The sequence below is a fragment of the Trypanosoma rangeli genome (assembly GCF_003719475.1).
Source record: "Trypanosoma rangeli strain AM80 chromosome Unknown Tra_15.4_contig_00406, whole genome shotgun sequence".
NCBI lineage: Eukaryota > Euglenozoa > Kinetoplastea > Trypanosomatida > Trypanosomatidae > Trypanosoma > Trypanosoma rangeli.
The window spans coordinates 1-15,378 of record NW_021706152.1 but is presented as its reverse complement, the minus strand read 5'-3'; the positions used below and the strand labels follow the sequence as shown (position 1 = coordinate 15,378).

General features: G+C 48.2%; 7 protein-coding genes across 7 annotated transcripts, besides 11 other annotated features; all 7 read right to left on the bottom strand.

Moving 5' to 3' along the window:
- Positions 1–58: 58 nt before the first annotated feature.
- Positions 59–105: a microsatellite.
- Positions 106–365: 260 nt separating this feature from the next.
- Positions 366–1,874, bottom strand: TraAM80_08373 (clusterin-associated protein 1; the record flags this gene model as incomplete). The annotated part of the gene is made up of 1 exon (XM_029385125.1): positions 366–1,874. One exon carries the CDS (start codon positions 1,872–1,874, stop codon positions 366–368), a length of 1,509 nt encoding a protein of 502 aa, XP_029235022.1.
- A 656-nt stretch (positions 1,875–2,530) lies between these two features.
- On the bottom strand, positions 2,531–3,709 carry TraAM80_08372 (uncharacterized protein; the record flags this gene model as incomplete). Its single annotated transcript, XM_029385124.1, has 1 exon — positions 2,531–3,709. The coding sequence occupies one exon, from the start codon at positions 3,707–3,709 to the stop codon at positions 2,531–2,533; it is 1,179 nt and encodes a 392-aa protein (XP_029235021.1).
- Positions 3,710–4,057: 348 nt separating this feature from the next.
- Positions 4,058–4,089: a microsatellite.
- Positions 4,090–4,128: 39 nt separating this feature from the next.
- Positions 4,129–4,157: a microsatellite.
- Positions 4,158–4,338: 181 nt separating this feature from the next.
- On the bottom strand, positions 4,339–5,040 carry TraAM80_08371 (uncharacterized protein; the record flags this gene model as incomplete). Its single annotated transcript, XM_029385123.1, has 1 exon — positions 4,339–5,040. The coding sequence occupies one exon, from the start codon at positions 5,038–5,040 to the stop codon at positions 4,339–4,341; it is 702 nt and encodes a 233-aa protein (XP_029235020.1).
- A 286-nt stretch (positions 5,041–5,326) lies between these two features.
- Positions 5,327–5,359: a microsatellite.
- Positions 5,360–5,779: 420 nt separating this feature from the next.
- Positions 5,780–5,813: a sequence feature (GA-rich).
- Positions 5,813–5,843: a microsatellite.
- Positions 5,844–6,080: 237 nt separating this feature from the next.
- Positions 6,081–6,160: a microsatellite.
- A 363-nt stretch (positions 6,161–6,523) lies between these two features.
- Positions 6,524–7,279, bottom strand: TraAM80_08370 (putative C-14 sterol reductase; the record flags this gene model as incomplete). The annotated part of the gene is made up of 1 exon (XM_029385122.1): positions 6,524–7,279. The coding sequence occupies one exon, from the start codon at positions 7,277–7,279 to the stop codon at positions 6,524–6,526; it is 756 nt and encodes a 251-aa protein (XP_029235019.1).
- Positions 7,280–7,343: 64 nt separating this feature from the next.
- Positions 7,344–7,365: a microsatellite.
- Positions 7,366–7,417: 52 nt separating this feature from the next.
- Positions 7,418–7,446: a microsatellite.
- A 132-nt stretch (positions 7,447–7,578) lies between these two features.
- On the bottom strand, positions 7,579–8,958 carry TraAM80_08369 (putative peptide chain release factor 1; the record flags this gene model as incomplete). Its single annotated transcript, XM_029385121.1, has 1 exon — positions 7,579–8,958. The coding sequence occupies one exon, from the start codon at positions 8,956–8,958 to the stop codon at positions 7,579–7,581; it is 1,380 nt and encodes a 459-aa protein (XP_029235018.1).
- A 428-nt stretch (positions 8,959–9,386) lies between these two features.
- On the bottom strand, positions 9,387–11,738 carry TraAM80_08368 (protein associated with the ribbon compartment of flagellar microtubule; the record flags this gene model as incomplete). Its single annotated transcript, XM_029385120.1, has 1 exon — positions 9,387–11,738. The coding sequence occupies one exon, from the start codon at positions 11,736–11,738 to the stop codon at positions 9,387–9,389; it is 2,352 nt and encodes a 783-aa protein (XP_029235017.1).
- Positions 11,739–11,946: 208 nt separating this feature from the next.
- Positions 11,947–11,986: a microsatellite.
- Positions 11,987–12,140: 154 nt separating this feature from the next.
- TraAM80_08367 (putative cyclin) lies at positions 12,141–13,145 on the bottom strand (the record flags this gene model as incomplete). The annotated part of the gene is made up of 1 exon (XM_029385119.1): positions 12,141–13,145. One exon carries the CDS (start codon positions 13,143–13,145, stop codon positions 12,141–12,143), a length of 1,005 nt encoding a protein of 334 aa, XP_029235016.1.
- Positions 13,146–14,868: 1,723 nt separating this feature from the next.
- Positions 14,869–15,350: a mobile genetic element.
- Positions 15,351–15,378: the final 28 nt, after the last annotated feature.

Genomic DNA, 15,378 nt, shown 5'->3' with positions numbered 1-15,378 from the left:
CACACACACACAGTAACGGGGTGGAGCGGTGGAAAAACAAAGAGTAAAATAAATAAGCAATACAAACACAAACGTAAACACAAACGTAAACACAAAAAAAAACACGCGAACTACATACATATATAGGCCCATGTAACTCGGAGGCGCCTCACACACACACACCACTTTATAAACCTGCGCAGCGTCGAACCTTGCATATCGTCATTGGAAAAAGAAATTCATGCGTTTCGTCATGTTGTTGTCCTCAAAAGTGCACTTGTCCCTGTTGCATGTATTCAGTTCGCCGCGCAGACGCAAACAGGTGCATCGCATGCATGCATGTAGACCGCGCCAGTGGGGAAAGAGGGGACTACTGCCAACCAGGCTCAGATGCTGCTGCTGCTGTTGTCGTCGTCAGCGTCGTCGCTGTCGGTGCTGATGTCGGAGGTGTCGATGTCAGAGTCTGAGTCGCTGACGCTGTCGTCCCCCGAGAACCCGCTCCCGCTCTCGTCAACGCTTGTGTCCGGACCACGCGCGAGAGTGATGGCACCATATTCCGACGAGGAGACGGCCGGCCCCACACGCACCTTTCGCATGTCCGAAGACAGCAGCTCCGCCTGACGGAGTTCGGGGTCCATTACATCGGCAACACCGTTGCCGCCGTTCCTGTCGCCCGCACTACCGTCACCGCCGTTGCACCGCATCGGAACTTCAGATGGCATCGAGGGCGAATGCCGTGGGCGACCAGGCACAGCATGCGGCCGAGGTGGATTTTCCCCGCGAGAGCCTGTACCCGAAGCACTCTCGCTACTGCCTTCTTCCTCTGCGTTTTGCGTGCGGCCCGTTGGGTAGGCGCCTCGCACCGCCATGGAGGCATCCCCCCCATCCTCCCCCTTGTTGTTGCTGACGCCGGGCTGAGACTCCATTGTGAAGGGGTTGAACTCCTCACCTGGGCGGACCGCGCCACGCTTGTGGCTGGCCTCACCGCGAATCGCACTTAGCTCCTCCTTCCGAAGTCGCTCCCGCATCACACGAAGCCGCGTCTCATGCTCCTCTAGCACCGCGTCCTCTGCGGCGTTGAATTTGGCCAGTTCGTGTTCCAGGTACTCCAAGTTGCGATACTGCTCAAGGTAGACAACGAACTGCGATTGCAGATCCCCTTCATGCTTCTCGTATTCCTCCATGAAAGCGGGACGCACGGCCATCAGCGACTTCAGTCTTTTCTGTGCTCGCTCTAATTGCGTCTTTTTGCTCTCAATCTTCTGTTCCAGCGTCGTTTCATCCGCCGCAAGATTGGCAATGCTAGACTGCAACTGTTCTATTTGTTTGCCAACGTTGAAGAGGGCGTCGCGCAGGCGTCGCTCAAACTCACCGACTTCTGTCGCGCGCGACAACACCCGCTGCCGCTCCCCTCGCTGTGAGATCTCCTCCTCAATGAGGAAGAAGAGATCACTGCCGTCGCTTGTAAGGTCGCTGCAGAGCTGCTGCACCCGCTTGGCGTCCTGCACATTCTTTTGGGCCACCATCTGCTGCACGCTGGTGTAGTCCGCCTCCTCCGCCTCGGTGGCTTTCATCGCCTTCTTGAGCACACTGGCTAATATCAGCATCTCTTGCACCGCATTCCCGTCAGACTGGTAGAGTTTCTTGGTGTTGAGTTTAACGCGGCCCTTTGACATGGCAACCTCGCAGATTTGCTTGAAGAAGAAGATGCGATCCCCCTCGCGCTCAATCTCGTACACAATCTCCGCCGAGGGCTCGTAGCGCTTAATGAGCCAAAACAGGCAGTCAGCCACCAGCACCACATTGGGGGTGCGAAAAGACTCCATGCTGATGAGGTTCGGGTACCCCAGGAGACGCATCGTCTCCACAAAAGAACGCACCTCCCGGTAGGACATGACAGGCGTGAACGCTGGCAACTACGCACCAGCAGCAACAAAAAAAAAACTACAACTTTGCGTATCTATGACGTTCCCCTGACTTTCACCGTTTCTCGTTCGCCCTTCTTCACCTATTCTCCCTTATCCTTTCGCTTTATTGACTTCGCTGTGTCCTCTCGGGTGCGTGGATTCACTTCAAAAAACAGGCACACTCTACTGTTGCTAAACCTCCCGTTTTGTTTTGCTTCTTTCCTTCTTTACCTTGCTGTTTGCTAGCTTCTATGGCGACCAGACACTTTAGAAAATTTCTCACCGCCCACACGTTCAATGTCCCTTCTCTACGAAGTGTGTGTGTATGTGTATATTCAAAGAACTGGCGCGCAGCAATGAAGAGGAGGAAGTCCATTCCGCCACTCAGCAAAGATGCAAGTTGCACAAGCACAGGAACATGAAAGGAAAAAGGGGCTGAAAGAAAAAGAAGAGCGTGTTTGTGGTTTTCTATTTTCCTTTTCTTCTCTGTGATATATTGCTGCTGGTTGGACCTTTCGGTAGGCTTAGAGGAGCGAGGACGCTGTGGTTCCGGGTTTTGCTCTTTGCCTCGGCCGTCCCGTGCAGGAACCGCCCACTGGCAGCAACTGCGTCAACGACGATGATCTCCTGCCCACTTGGGCAAATTAAATCACAAACTCATGCACGTGGGGGTGCTGCTCCACTTCCTGCGCACGGCGCCTGGCCTCCGCTCCCTCACCTGCGATGTCTGCATCATCAGTTCCCTCCGGCGCCTCCGCAGCGGGAGGGGCGGCAGCCGTGCCCCTCCGCTTTCCGCTAGAGGTAAAAATCTCATCAAAGTTCAGGTCGAGCGAGAGGCTCATGGAGGCCTCCGCGTTCGCGCCTTCCGTCGCCAGCGTTCCATCGGGTTCCAAGTAGTGCGGCTGATCGCCTTGACTCATAGCCGCCTTCGCCTCCTCGTCGAAGAAGCGTGAAACCAGCTGTTCCCGCGGCGTCAGATCCTCGTCACCGTAGCGTTCGAGTGTGTGGTACAACGCGTCCCACGTCATCTTTGCATCATTGCCGGCGCGGTGGGCTGGAAGCGTGGGTGGGATCTTAAGCCACTGCACGAGGTCCTCTAGGCCCCACGATGGTGGGTGTTTGTCCGGCGTCACAGGTCGGCGGCGGTGGGCGTCACGGATAAGGTGGAAGGTGTCGCCAAACAGCAAAGAAGGAGGGAGCTCCATGCCATGCGCCTCGAGCGTCCACTTGATGAGGGAGACGTCGGCCAACTTCCCACCGTGGCTCAGAACGAGCAGCCGCTTCTCCGCGCCGGGGAGCTCCTGTGGCTCTGGCATCATGAGAACCCCCATCACCTGCTCCCATGCCGCTGGAAAAGTCAGTCCCTGCTCCTCCAACATCGCTGGGGTAATCCCCGTCAGTGCTGAAACCTCCGTTGAGACACGACGTCCGCTGGTGGGCTTCACCAGAAAGGAAAACGTTGCATCGTTCGCGGGGGAGTAAAAGCCAAACTCAATGATGTCCTCCGTGGGGCCATCTGGCCCAAACACAGGAGGTCCCGAAAACTCCAAGTCAAATGTAAAGAGGCGAAACGGCACGGAAAGATACCGCTCAAACAACAGCTGACGGAGCAGGCGCGTACACAGACGCCCCTCCATCGCCAACAGTTTGGCCTCTGTAATTCCCCGGCGATGCATTTCTTCCTCAAAGTGTTGCTGAATAAACTGGCGCTGCGCGCTCAGCGGAGGATGAATGCCTAGTTGGAGCTGCGTGAAGATTTCCAGGTGAGTCAGACTTTGCGCAGGCTTTGCGGTCCTGGCACGACGAAAAAATGATCGCCGCATTGCAGTGCTACAAGATTTTCCTCCCCCACCTCTTTGTTGGCAGCACGAGTGACGGTCCGCCTTTCTTTTCCCCAGTGGCATAGATAATAAAAATAATAATGAGAAACAAGAAACGCCTTCTTTTCAATCTTCCTTTAAAACTCACTGCGGGACGGTGGCTTCTCTCCAAGCCCCAACACCCGCTCGACACCCTCCACCTCACGGCCCGTACACCGCGATCCCCAATGCCGAGAAACAATACCAGCAGGCACACAAAGGGAGAAAAAAACAAGAAAGAAAAATGCATTATGTGGCAGGGCATTGCACAGCATACTGCCTCCGTGCATCCTCTCGCATTTCCGGCCGGTACTCCGCCTCTGCCTCCGCCTCCGCCCCCTCCTGTGGGTATGGGTGTTTGAGGACGCCTGCTCTTGCACCGGCAAAAAAAAAACAACAACAACAACAACAAGAGAAGCCATTCAATGAACAACAACGACGGCAGGCTGAAAATGCGTTTCCAAAACCCAATAAAAACGGTGCTGAGTTTCACAGAAATGTGAATCTGTTCCCGACAAATAGACCCTCATTCCACATACGCACCACCTTCAGTACACAGGCACACACCTCGAAGAGAAAGCTCGCTATCCGTCTCATTCGGTTCGAGCCTTTTGAAACGGTGGTGCCTCACATCCTAGTTCCTGCGATTGCACCGCTTTCTTTTCCCGCCGCTTCCAATCCTCCCACTCCACCATTGCCTTTTCCACCACTTCCTCGGCCCACTCCGGTGTTGGCCTTGGTTGTAGGGCCAAACTATCTGTGCGCACCTCCCCTGTTTTCCAGTTTAAGAACACCACGCGGCCAGTGGTCTTGTCCAGCCCCTCAATAAAATCAGAGCCGCCAAATACTGCCGGGGCACATGGCGTTAACAGTAAAGCTCGTGGATTTAAGTAAAGTGTCGTCTCATCCTCTTCTTCATCGCCGTCATTTTTGTTATTTGTCTCAATCTTCTCGTTTGTGACAACTTTGCCAGTTTGCATGCGATGGCGGCGGTACTTCCGGCACACTTCGTCCAATGTTGGAAAAATATGACGGGGATCCACGTGGGGACGTGATGTGGGCTCCGCTGCTGCCAAAACTGACGCTGAAGACGGTGCGTCTGCGGGAACGTTGCCCACGAGAAACGGATAGATGGGCTGCAGACTTCGTTGTGCCGCCATCTGCACTAACGGGTTCACAAGGGCGGCACGGCGGTGTGGGCTGACGAGCACCCACTCCCCCACTTGAGGATCTCGCACCGGGTCAAAGTTGGGCAGGTACACGTCAAGTTCCTCCCGCACGATCGGCTGATACATCACAAGGCACGCTTCCGCGGAGAAAGTGATCCGGCACGAAACAACAGAAGCAAAAACAAAAAAATAGCGAATCAACAACAAATATCACCTGTAAAAACCCAGAGATTCACCACCGTCGACATCAACGGCAACTCAGGCCAAATGAGCTTTCGCTCTCTCCTTGGACGCTGCCACCACAGCTCCCCACCCCCAAAACCAGCAACAACGACGCTAGCTAACGCGACTCGTGAGAGTCCGCAAGTACGCAGGAAAAAAAAAGATGAAACGGCACGCACCAAGATTGGAAACACCAGCAAAAACCCGCACACACACACACACATCTCAAGCGAGTAAGCACATGTTTTTTTTTGTTTTCCCAGTTTTCCCGGTTTTCCCCCTTATTTTGTTTTGTCATTGCGTGTCCGTCCGTTCTCTCGCTTGATATGCCTAAGACATAAATATTTGGCAAAACTTGTAGAGCAGGCAACCTGGAATACCGAAGACGACAACAACGATCATGAGGCATGCAATAACGGCGAAAACCCTCTCAGTCGGAGTCATTATGGTCATCCCACACTCCGCAGCCACTTTGGAGATGAGAGAACAGACGTAGCTCCTGGACGGAATCTTACGACGGGGAACACCATCGTACGTCTTGGAAAGATCCGAAGGAAGGGGCCTCCTCCCGACGCCTTTGCCAGTCAAGCCAGAGGGTGAGGTGTTCATCGTCACAAGTACTCACTCAGAGGCAGGTCCGGCCCTTTCTCTCTCTCTTTCTCTCTCGCTCTGTCACTATATATATATATACAGATATAAAGCTATATCGTTTTCGGTTGTTTGGATTGTTCGTCTGCTGAAGGTACGTGACGCCCACGGGGAGAAAAAGTGGAAAAGGCGTAGATAGCGAGAGGGAGGTGATTCTTTTCGCTGACAAAGCACCCCCAGCCTTACTTTCCCTAACAGACAATAACAAGGAAAAGGACATCGTCTGGTGTCTTTCCCATGGAGCTCCCGTAACGAACGCAATGCGTTCAGGACGATGGCCAGTGGCGAGTCCAAGCCACACACACACACAACCCACAGTTGCCAAACAAGAAAAAAAGAACACAGACACACACACACACACACATACACACTGACAAGATGGAAAGACTAAAAAAGCAGCTTGAAACTCGCCTCCCTGCACCGGGGGGCCGCGTTGCGTTGCACTGGGCGGGATTGCAAAGACTCACTCATGGCGTCATCTTCCTCGTAGCAACATTGGAAGGGATGCAACGTGGAAGTTGGAGTAGACGCATATAAATAATAGACTTTTCGGCAGAGAAATCCGTAACAGTTTAACCTTCCCTCTCGCAAGCCCGCAGAAAACACGTGGTGCGGCCCCATGTAAGTTGCAACCCCATCTATCCAACCCCTCAAACGCAACGTACATCCAAAAAGACAATAGAATACCATGCAAAATGTTTCTATCTTTTTTTTTATTATTGCAGAGAACAGCTAAATGCTAGCATGTTGCAGAGCGTTCTTTTCCGACAAAAAGGCAGGGCCAAAGCAAGCCAGAGCGGAGGGTGTAGGCTTGCCAGTCCCTGTAGCGGCTCATGCTTCGCTCCTTTCGCAGAATAAATGGGGCGAACAATCCGACCCACACCCACGCGAGCACGCCAAACGATCGTATGTCCTTCGATACGAAGGCGAACGAACCGTAAATAATCATTTCTCCCAGGTAGTTGGGATGTCGAATACGAGAAAAAAAACCATCCGTAATGAGAGTCTTCTCCTTTTTCAAGACAAAGTACTTTTGGCAATCGCTGCCCAGCATCAAAAAAAGTCCAATTGAGTACACGATGATAGCCGCACATAGTGACATGTTGGAGTGTTCTGCGTGACCCACAATGGCGTTATATGCAATATACCAATAAGGGCCCAATACACTCAAGAAGATGGCAATGGCACTTCCACAGGTAATTTTCTTTTGCCACTTTGGATCAGGAAAGACAAGCTCCTTCAGCAACCAGCAAAGACCGTATCCACCGTGGAGGGCAGTGTATGTCGTTGCTGTTGCGGAGTAGTTTCCTGTTTTATGCATCATCAAGAGACAAATGAGCAGTGAACCCCCCTTTTGCATGTTAATAACATGAGCAACCTTAATAACCTTCGGCCCCCCCAAACAATCCTCATTCAGATGGTCGATAAACGCAAACCACTTCTTAAGCAGAAAGGGGAACTCCTGCTTCTTATTCTCCACGGTTTCTGAGGACATTTGCTGGCTATCTTTTTTGCCTCGTCTTGATTGCGGTGCGCTCCTATCGATGTCTATCTATTACCACACGCACACACACACACACATGCAAAATGAAAAAAAAAGGAATTTAATGGGAGGATTCTTCAGAAATACTTCATAATTAAATAATAATAATAATAATAATAGAGAAGCGGTTAGGGCGACCCACACACCAGTTCATACCACACTTCAAGGACGAAGCAGAAGTGAAGACACTGATATACGTGGTCCATACATTTGCTGCCTGTGAATCCACAAGACCAGTTGCCTTCATCCCCTCATGCCACACTCACAAATTCACCTTCTATGTGTCGCAGCAACACGGCAACCAACTGTTGTCTGTCCTCTACTGCATTCAAGTCATCGTGTAGACCCTCTAGTCCTTTACCACCCTCAATAAACGCACTCAAGGGGAAATCCTTGCCAAGTCGGTGGTCCGTCACGCGATTCTGAGGATAGTTGTACGTACGCATCTTATCTGATCTTTCACCACTACTCCATTGCATTCTCCAGGCCTCGTGAAGAGACGAGTTTTGGTCCTTGACGCGTCGTGCCAACAATTGTTGGGCGACCGTTTGCAAAGCACATTCTTTGTTTCCTAGGGCAGATCGGGACTGATGGCACTTCACAGAAATACCAGAGGGAAGATGTGTGAGACATACTGCGTTGGAACTGCTTTGCATACCCTGGCCACCAGGACCAGAACCTCTCACAAACTCAATCTTGCAGTCGCTTTCATGAACGTCCACAGACACAGGATCAAGTAAAGGCATAAGCGTTACCACCGCCGTGGAAGTTTGCATCTTGCCGCCTTGATCGGTAACAGGAACCCGCTGCACCTTGTGAACGCCAATTTCATGGCGAAAATTGCGATAAACACCGTCACCTATTGCTTGAAATTTTACCCCAGTACTGGCAAGGACTGGAGCCGTGAATGCAGAGGCATCACCACCGTCACCACCAGCCAATCCTGTTCCTCCCCCTCTGCCTGCTCCCTCCTTACCTGCTTCGATACGCCAATTTCTGACATCCACAGCATAAGCCTGGTACATCCCAGCTAGCTCAGTCGCAAACAACGAGGCCTCTTCACCGCCCGCTTTCCCGGCCACTTCCACTATCCATGCACGACTTGCGGATCCTAGTGCGTCACTAGATTCAAGCCGACGTGCCATCACTCCATTTACCTGATCATCCAGCTCCCGTACCTGGCCCAAAAGAGATTCAATATCTTCTTCCAGCATCAAAAGAAGGTCCCGCTCTTCTCTGTTTGTATCCTTCACTAAACGAATTTGATCTCTCAATTTTACATTATCATTCAGTTTCAACAAGTAACCAGAAATTACCTCAGCAACGTCAAGCTCCTCTCGATATTGAATGTTCCACATAACATGATCAAAGGGCTTTCCATTAAGCTTACTTTTCAATGCACGTAATGCATCTGTTTTGCCCTGCTCCTGTAATCTTTCAAGCTCCTTATGCTTTTGATTTAATCGAATAAAATACTCTGTAACTAAAGGGTGATGAATAGGGTTTAAAAGAGCTCGAGTGCTTTCCTCGAGAAACCATTTATGATACGGAATAGGATTTTCATGCGCCAGTTTCTTGACCCCGCCTTGTGTTCCCCCTGCACCAAACAGAAGCAAAAGTACTCTCCGCATTATATTGTCTATAATAGGAATTGTAAAAGAGAGAGAAAGGAAGGAGAAACACATATAAATGCAGCACAGAAATTATAATCAAAGTAAAGCACACTTGATAAGGGTAATTTTAAAGTAGGTAGATAAGTTTCATTTACATCACAGCTTCAGTACCAAGCTTTCCACGTGCTCTTCTCTCTCTCATTCACACTTAAAAAAAAAAAAATTGCCTCCAATCTTTGGGTGTGCCTACGCGTACATTACTTGCCTTTGTTGGCGATGTTGCATTTCTTTCTTTTTTTTTTTCACATTTTTCATTCTCGTCATCCCTTCAGTTTTAAGTACATGTACATTCCAATGCACATATATACATAAAAAGACACACACAGATGTCATTTTGAGCGAGGTGGAATTGTTTACATCTCTCTAAAAGATAATAAACACAAAATTCATACAGAATCATCTTGGTCCGTAAATTCCTGAAACTGCTTGTATGTGATGTCACCATTTTCATCCGCGCGGTCATCAAATAAAATAGACACCAGCATATCCTCATCTTCTTTTGACATATTGTAATGCATAATTTCATTAAGTGAGCGCCGAAACACATCGCGATTCAATCGTGATGTAGAGCTATGATCACCAAGAAGACGAAACTGTTCTTGTGTCGTGCCCCTCCTTTGTATCAACTTCTGTCGCAGGTCAACTGCCAACTTTTTCCTCCGCTTTGCACGTTCAGCCTTTGAGGCAACCTCTTTGAATGTCTCATCTTTGGTCATATTCACACTCTTCACTGAGCGCGCCGTGAGTGACGCCTCATCCATGTGTCCCGAAGAAGTGATATTCACAACATTAAGAAATTGGTCAAATGAGATAACGCCAGTACTATCAGGAACAATATTCTGTACAAGCAAAACAGCCTCCTCATCCGTTATTCTGCAGCTACAAGAGCGCAAAAACTCAAGAACTTGACGATAGCCAAGCACACCTTCAGGTGCGAGCGTACAATAAGCTTCGTGAACCCGAAGAAACTTCAATTGTATCTGTTGCTTAAATAAAAGTAGTAAATCCCTCACTTGATTTTCTGTTGTAACGACTTCTTTATCCTCCAAAATCCTCTTGGTTTCGTCATCCATCGCAAGCAGTTTAAACGGCCGCTCCAAGACAATAATCTCCTTACCCACCTCAAAGTCTTCAGGAGTATAAGAAACAGTAGAACCGTCAGGCAACCGTTTTTCATAAACTCCTCTGCGGAGAAAGCGTCCAGCAATAAATCCTGAGTTTCTTTCGGGTTTTTCAAAAATCTCAATCTCATCCTTCTCTCGATAAAACGAAATTACAAACTTTCTCTTTTCATCTCCTCGAACCAATGGGTTAGCCAGTTCTGCCAAGAAACGCATGACACGTCCCTCTTCCTTTTCTATTTTAGCAAAATCAGGTCGTTGAGGTTTTGCTGTCAAGGTAACCCAGTTAGCGCGTTTTTCACGTTCACTACCAAATCCATTCGGTGGAGGAGGATAAAACTTGATCGGGCCCTTCGCATCAACTTCAACAAATGGAGTAATGTCCACTTTGGGAGCAAGTTCAATACCAAGTTTGGTTTTCATGTATTCCCGTGTAAAAGGGTCCGCGTCATAAACGTAATATGGTTTGCCATGAATGACGTAGGTTTCGCCAATTCGCATATCATCAGCCACAAGGAAGTCACGTTTCATTATGACGCCAAAAGTGTGTTCTTGAAAACGAGTTTTTTGCATGTCAACACCAGGGCGAGGAACTCTTTGGCAACCCAGTAGTGTTACACCACCAATGCGTCCAGAATTCTCAGGTCTTATTTCCATAATTTCAAATGTGTCATTTTCTAAATAAATACGAATGACACAAAAACGCAAATCCCCTCTAAGATTTTCACGATCGTCCCACAATGCAAGAAACGTCAAGTGCTCATTTATATTGTGTTTTAAAAATTTCTTCGCAGCAATAATATCTTCCGTGGGATGCTTTGTGTAAATACCAGTAAGTTGTTGTTCAATGGCTCGCTTTCTATCCATATCCTCAGAGGTTGTCATGCGACACGTAGTTTTGTAGTGCTGCGCTCCTATTGTGGCTCCAAACTTGTCTAGCTCGCATGGCCATGGTACCGCCTCCGGGACCTCTTGACCGCGTATTTTTTTGTAGTAAAGCCGACTTCGCTCATCCATATCCAAAAGATAATATTTTCTTTGAAAAATTTCAATTGAGCCCCCAATGTGAAAATCATCAAGTGTGATAAGTTCACTGATGTCATCCATTTTTTTCGGCACCTGTCGACGCGACAATATCCTCGATTGCACAATACCACTATTGTCTTGTCTCGCTTCTACAACCGAAATACTGTTATCTTGTGTATAGTAGTGAATACATACCTTTCTCACAACGATTGTTTCGATCGGAGATTCTGGAATGTCCTCCAAAAAATAAGCCAAAAAACGAACCACATAGTCTTTCCCACCGTTTGGTACATCAAAGTTCGCACTAAGCCATCCATTGAATACACCGTCTTCATCGCTCTCGTCATCATCGGCTGCAGATTCCGTCCTTGACTTCCCTCCTCGGGTAAAACCACCTCCGTTGTAAATATACTCGGTATGGGGCGCGTAATCCACCTTTTTGGGCAATAAAAGGTTATGACTTTTGCGGAGGTTTTCACGGCAAAATGGATCGTCATGAAAATTGGCACCTATAGACAAAGGCAAGTTGTTTTCCAGTGTAAAGTTTTCATAACGGCGTGTAGGTTGAGTGCGCGCCGCGGTGTTCTTCATGTCTTACAGTTGCCTGCAAAAAAAAAAAGCAAGTGAAGAAAATTAGTAGGAAAAAAAAAGGTAATGTTAAGGAAGATAAAAAACATTACAAGTTAAATCAGCTTTTATTGATTCCTTCTTTTTTATTGTTATGATCATCATATTCAAAATCTTGATAGGTGCTATCCAAAGCAAAGTAAAAGAAGCATAAAAAATGATAAAGGAGAACTATTTCTATCTTTAAAAACAAATATATATATATATATTTAGAAACAGTCTCTCCAATTTTGTTCTTGGAAATTGTGCATGCGTTCTAAGACAAAAAAAAAGAAAGTGATAAACACATATCTACCTATACCAAAAAAAAAACATGTATAATAAGGGGAAAAAAAAGTCTTTTTTTTGGGTGGGGGGCGTCTTCGTCTAAGATGAAAGGCCCGTTGAAAGTAAAGGCATCTCTAATGAAGCCACACTGGTGAATTTTTGTGAAACATACTTTCGACGAATGGCTTGCAGTTTTGAAGAAGGAGAGGACAAGGTTTTTGTGAAACTCAAAAGCCTCTCTGTCAGAAAAAAAATTTCGTCTAGTGTGATTCCCCGACTAACGTGAATCATCTCGCAATCCCATAGCTTTTCTGGTAAAATGTCTACACTATCCACACAACGATTCCACGCCACGAGTAAGCGACCAAGTACAACCGAGGCAGCTGCAACACGGGAAGGCAAATACTGTAGCAGCTCATAGCTGTGAGAGGCTGACTCCAAAAAGAAAAAGGTTGCATCACGCACCATCGACTCATTATCTCCTGAGTCCAGAAAGTGACAAGCCAGCGGGTACGCCGTCGGAACAGTAAATTGAAAACGCAGTGTGGCGGCAATATCACGCTCCATCCCAAAAACCTCACCTGCTGAATACGTATTTGCACAAATAAATACGCAATCTTTTATCCCTGGAGGCCATATTTCTTCATGTTTTGCCGCAATGAGAATAGAAGTGATGCCGACCAACTGAAGCTTTCGTCGGCTTACCTTTTTGGCACATAAATATCGATCCACAATGTCAATGGCCAGGTAGAATGACTCAGGATGAAGCTTAAATTTTATGGTCACGTCAACAAGCCAATCCACAAGAATCATCCTCATTTTTTCAGTTATCTCGGGTTGATTTGCCATGTAAGATGGGTCACGACAATGGCCCCTTTCAGCTGCTAGGAGATAATCGGCGATTTCTGTACTGTATTCAGGCACATACGCAGAACGCTCACTCAAATCATGCTTCAAACTATGTTGTACAGCATCAACTCCCTTTAAAGTAACATCGGCATGTAAGTTCTTCCCAGCAAGTGGCTGAGAAACTAAGGAAGGTAACGACTTACGCGCTACAATAGGACGGTTAGTCTGATCGGCAAAAACACAAGGCTCCACCATTACCCTTACCAGTCCTATAATGGTAAAGTAGAAACATAAATATGAGAGATAGCAAAAAAGGAAAAAAGAAAAAAAGCAGAAAAAACTCAAATTCGACAAAAAACAAATCCATAAGAAGTAAAAAAAAATGCGTAAGAAAAATTTATACTAAATAAAGCTAAAAAAGGACAAAAAACGAACAAAAACACAAGAAAATGTGAAGAAAAAAGGGATATGCTAAATCACAAACAGTTATATTGCAATAGCCAACAGAACGGAGGGCAACAAGTAATCCATCGCAATGGGTAAAAATATAATAAGCCCACAAAAGAAGGATTCAATCCCCTAGTTCATTTTTATCCCAAACAAATGTGAAAAAAAAAACAATTACATGCAAAAAAAAAGCCCAATTGAAGTAACATGTGCTAAATCAAAACCCAAAAAAAAACGTACTGGAAAGCAGTCATCATTACTTTAAAATGAACAACTGTAAAGCTCAAATAAGAATACACATAATTATTTACCAATTTATTAAAACTAAAAAAAACGCTCACACAAAAGAAGCACAGAAAACAAAAAAAACTTTCATGGAATAACAGAACACTAAAAAAGAATATAACTAAAAACAAAAACTAATAATAGTAAACGGAAACAGCTTATCTAATTCTTCAACAAAATAAAAGCAAACGCACGAGGCAATTGTCAATGAAAAACAGTCACCAAAACAGGTGCAAAACCAGCCCGCAACCATCAGGAAGTGTCACTCCGTACACCTACCACGAAGACAAACCATTGTACAGCACCACCCCAGTTACACAGTGCAACAAAGGGTAACCCCCCAGAATAGGATAGGAACTACTTTTATCCACAACGATAAGAAGCCTAAAACAATACAAAAGAACAGTTGGTACTATGATCGCATACGCGTACCAATTCAACCCCCAGCACTGGGGCCTCAAAAGTCAAAGGTTATAATTATCAAAACTGCGGCCGAAGAGGGGATGCTGAAGGAGGCTGTTGACCTGCCCCCCGCGCCACCCTGCGTAGCGCTCAAAGTTGTTTGCTCCCTGACCCTGCGATGGCCTCTCTGCCGGATTCTCGTCTGGCACCACACTGCCCCACGCAGCATTTCCCCGCAGCTGCCGCCAAATCTTGCAGTCGGCAGCCCCCCTCCCCCACTGAGGCCCCCGCATGTGCACTGCGCTTCTACAGCGCGTGCGTGAGTGCATGAGTGCCGCGCTGCCGACTCAAAAGGCGGCAATATGATCAGTCGAACTCTTTTCGAGCGCTCATGCTGGCTGCTCAACGGCTCGCGCCTCTGCCGACTGCCACCCCGAGGCTTTCAGCAGCCACATGCCCCCCACCCGTGCGCGGAGGCGCCTGCCACCGACGCCTCCGCAGGCAGAACGGCGCAGTCTCCAGGCATTTGGGGCACTGCGCGCCCTCAGCTTGGGGAGGGGCGACGCCCGCCAGCGCGCACTTCCCAGGCAAAAATAATACCGAGAAAAGTGCCCCACCCAGGTCGGCACTCCTTTTTTTTTTGCTCTGCCTTTTCTGCGGCGCCTTGCGGACAGACTCCGCCTATGTGTTAAAAGGGGGCCGCGCTACTACAAAGTTTTCCGCCGCTTGGCAACTGTCATTGGGAAGTTTTCGGGACGGCAATCAACGCTAAAGCACGGCAGCTGGTATGAAGCCGATGCGCCGGGGAATTCAAGAAAGAAATGAGAAAAGTTTACTGCCGACCGCCGACCATACGATTGCAACACTAGTCGCCTTGCTCTGCTGTTTCGATTTCCCTTACCGCCCAGAGTGTGTACTCAGTGCGTTCTGTGTTGTGCGGGGCTTGTGTTTGAACGGAAGACCACATCACAGAAACCGCATTTCAGCCCAGAAAGGGGCGGAGGGTATTACGGGCAAAGAGGCCGACAACAATGCACGGTGAGGTTTTTGTAACCCACCCACACGGCATCACAGTACGGGCATTTCTCCTTTTGACAACTTGTGGACGGCCGTTTTCCCGCGGGAGATGCAGCAGTCGCAGGCCGCGTCGGATAAGCAGCGCCCGTCCATAGTGCACGTGGGTCGGGGCTGGAGCGCACGATTGCAGCTTGTTCTGGCTAAAGAGCTCAAGAACGAAAGTGAGTCAAACAACTTCTCACTGTTCACAATAAGCGACTCCAGAGCTCAGACCCCCCAACGCCGTGTTTGTGCCAGGTGCGCCAGTTCAGTTCAAACAAGGTCTTCCTGCGCAATT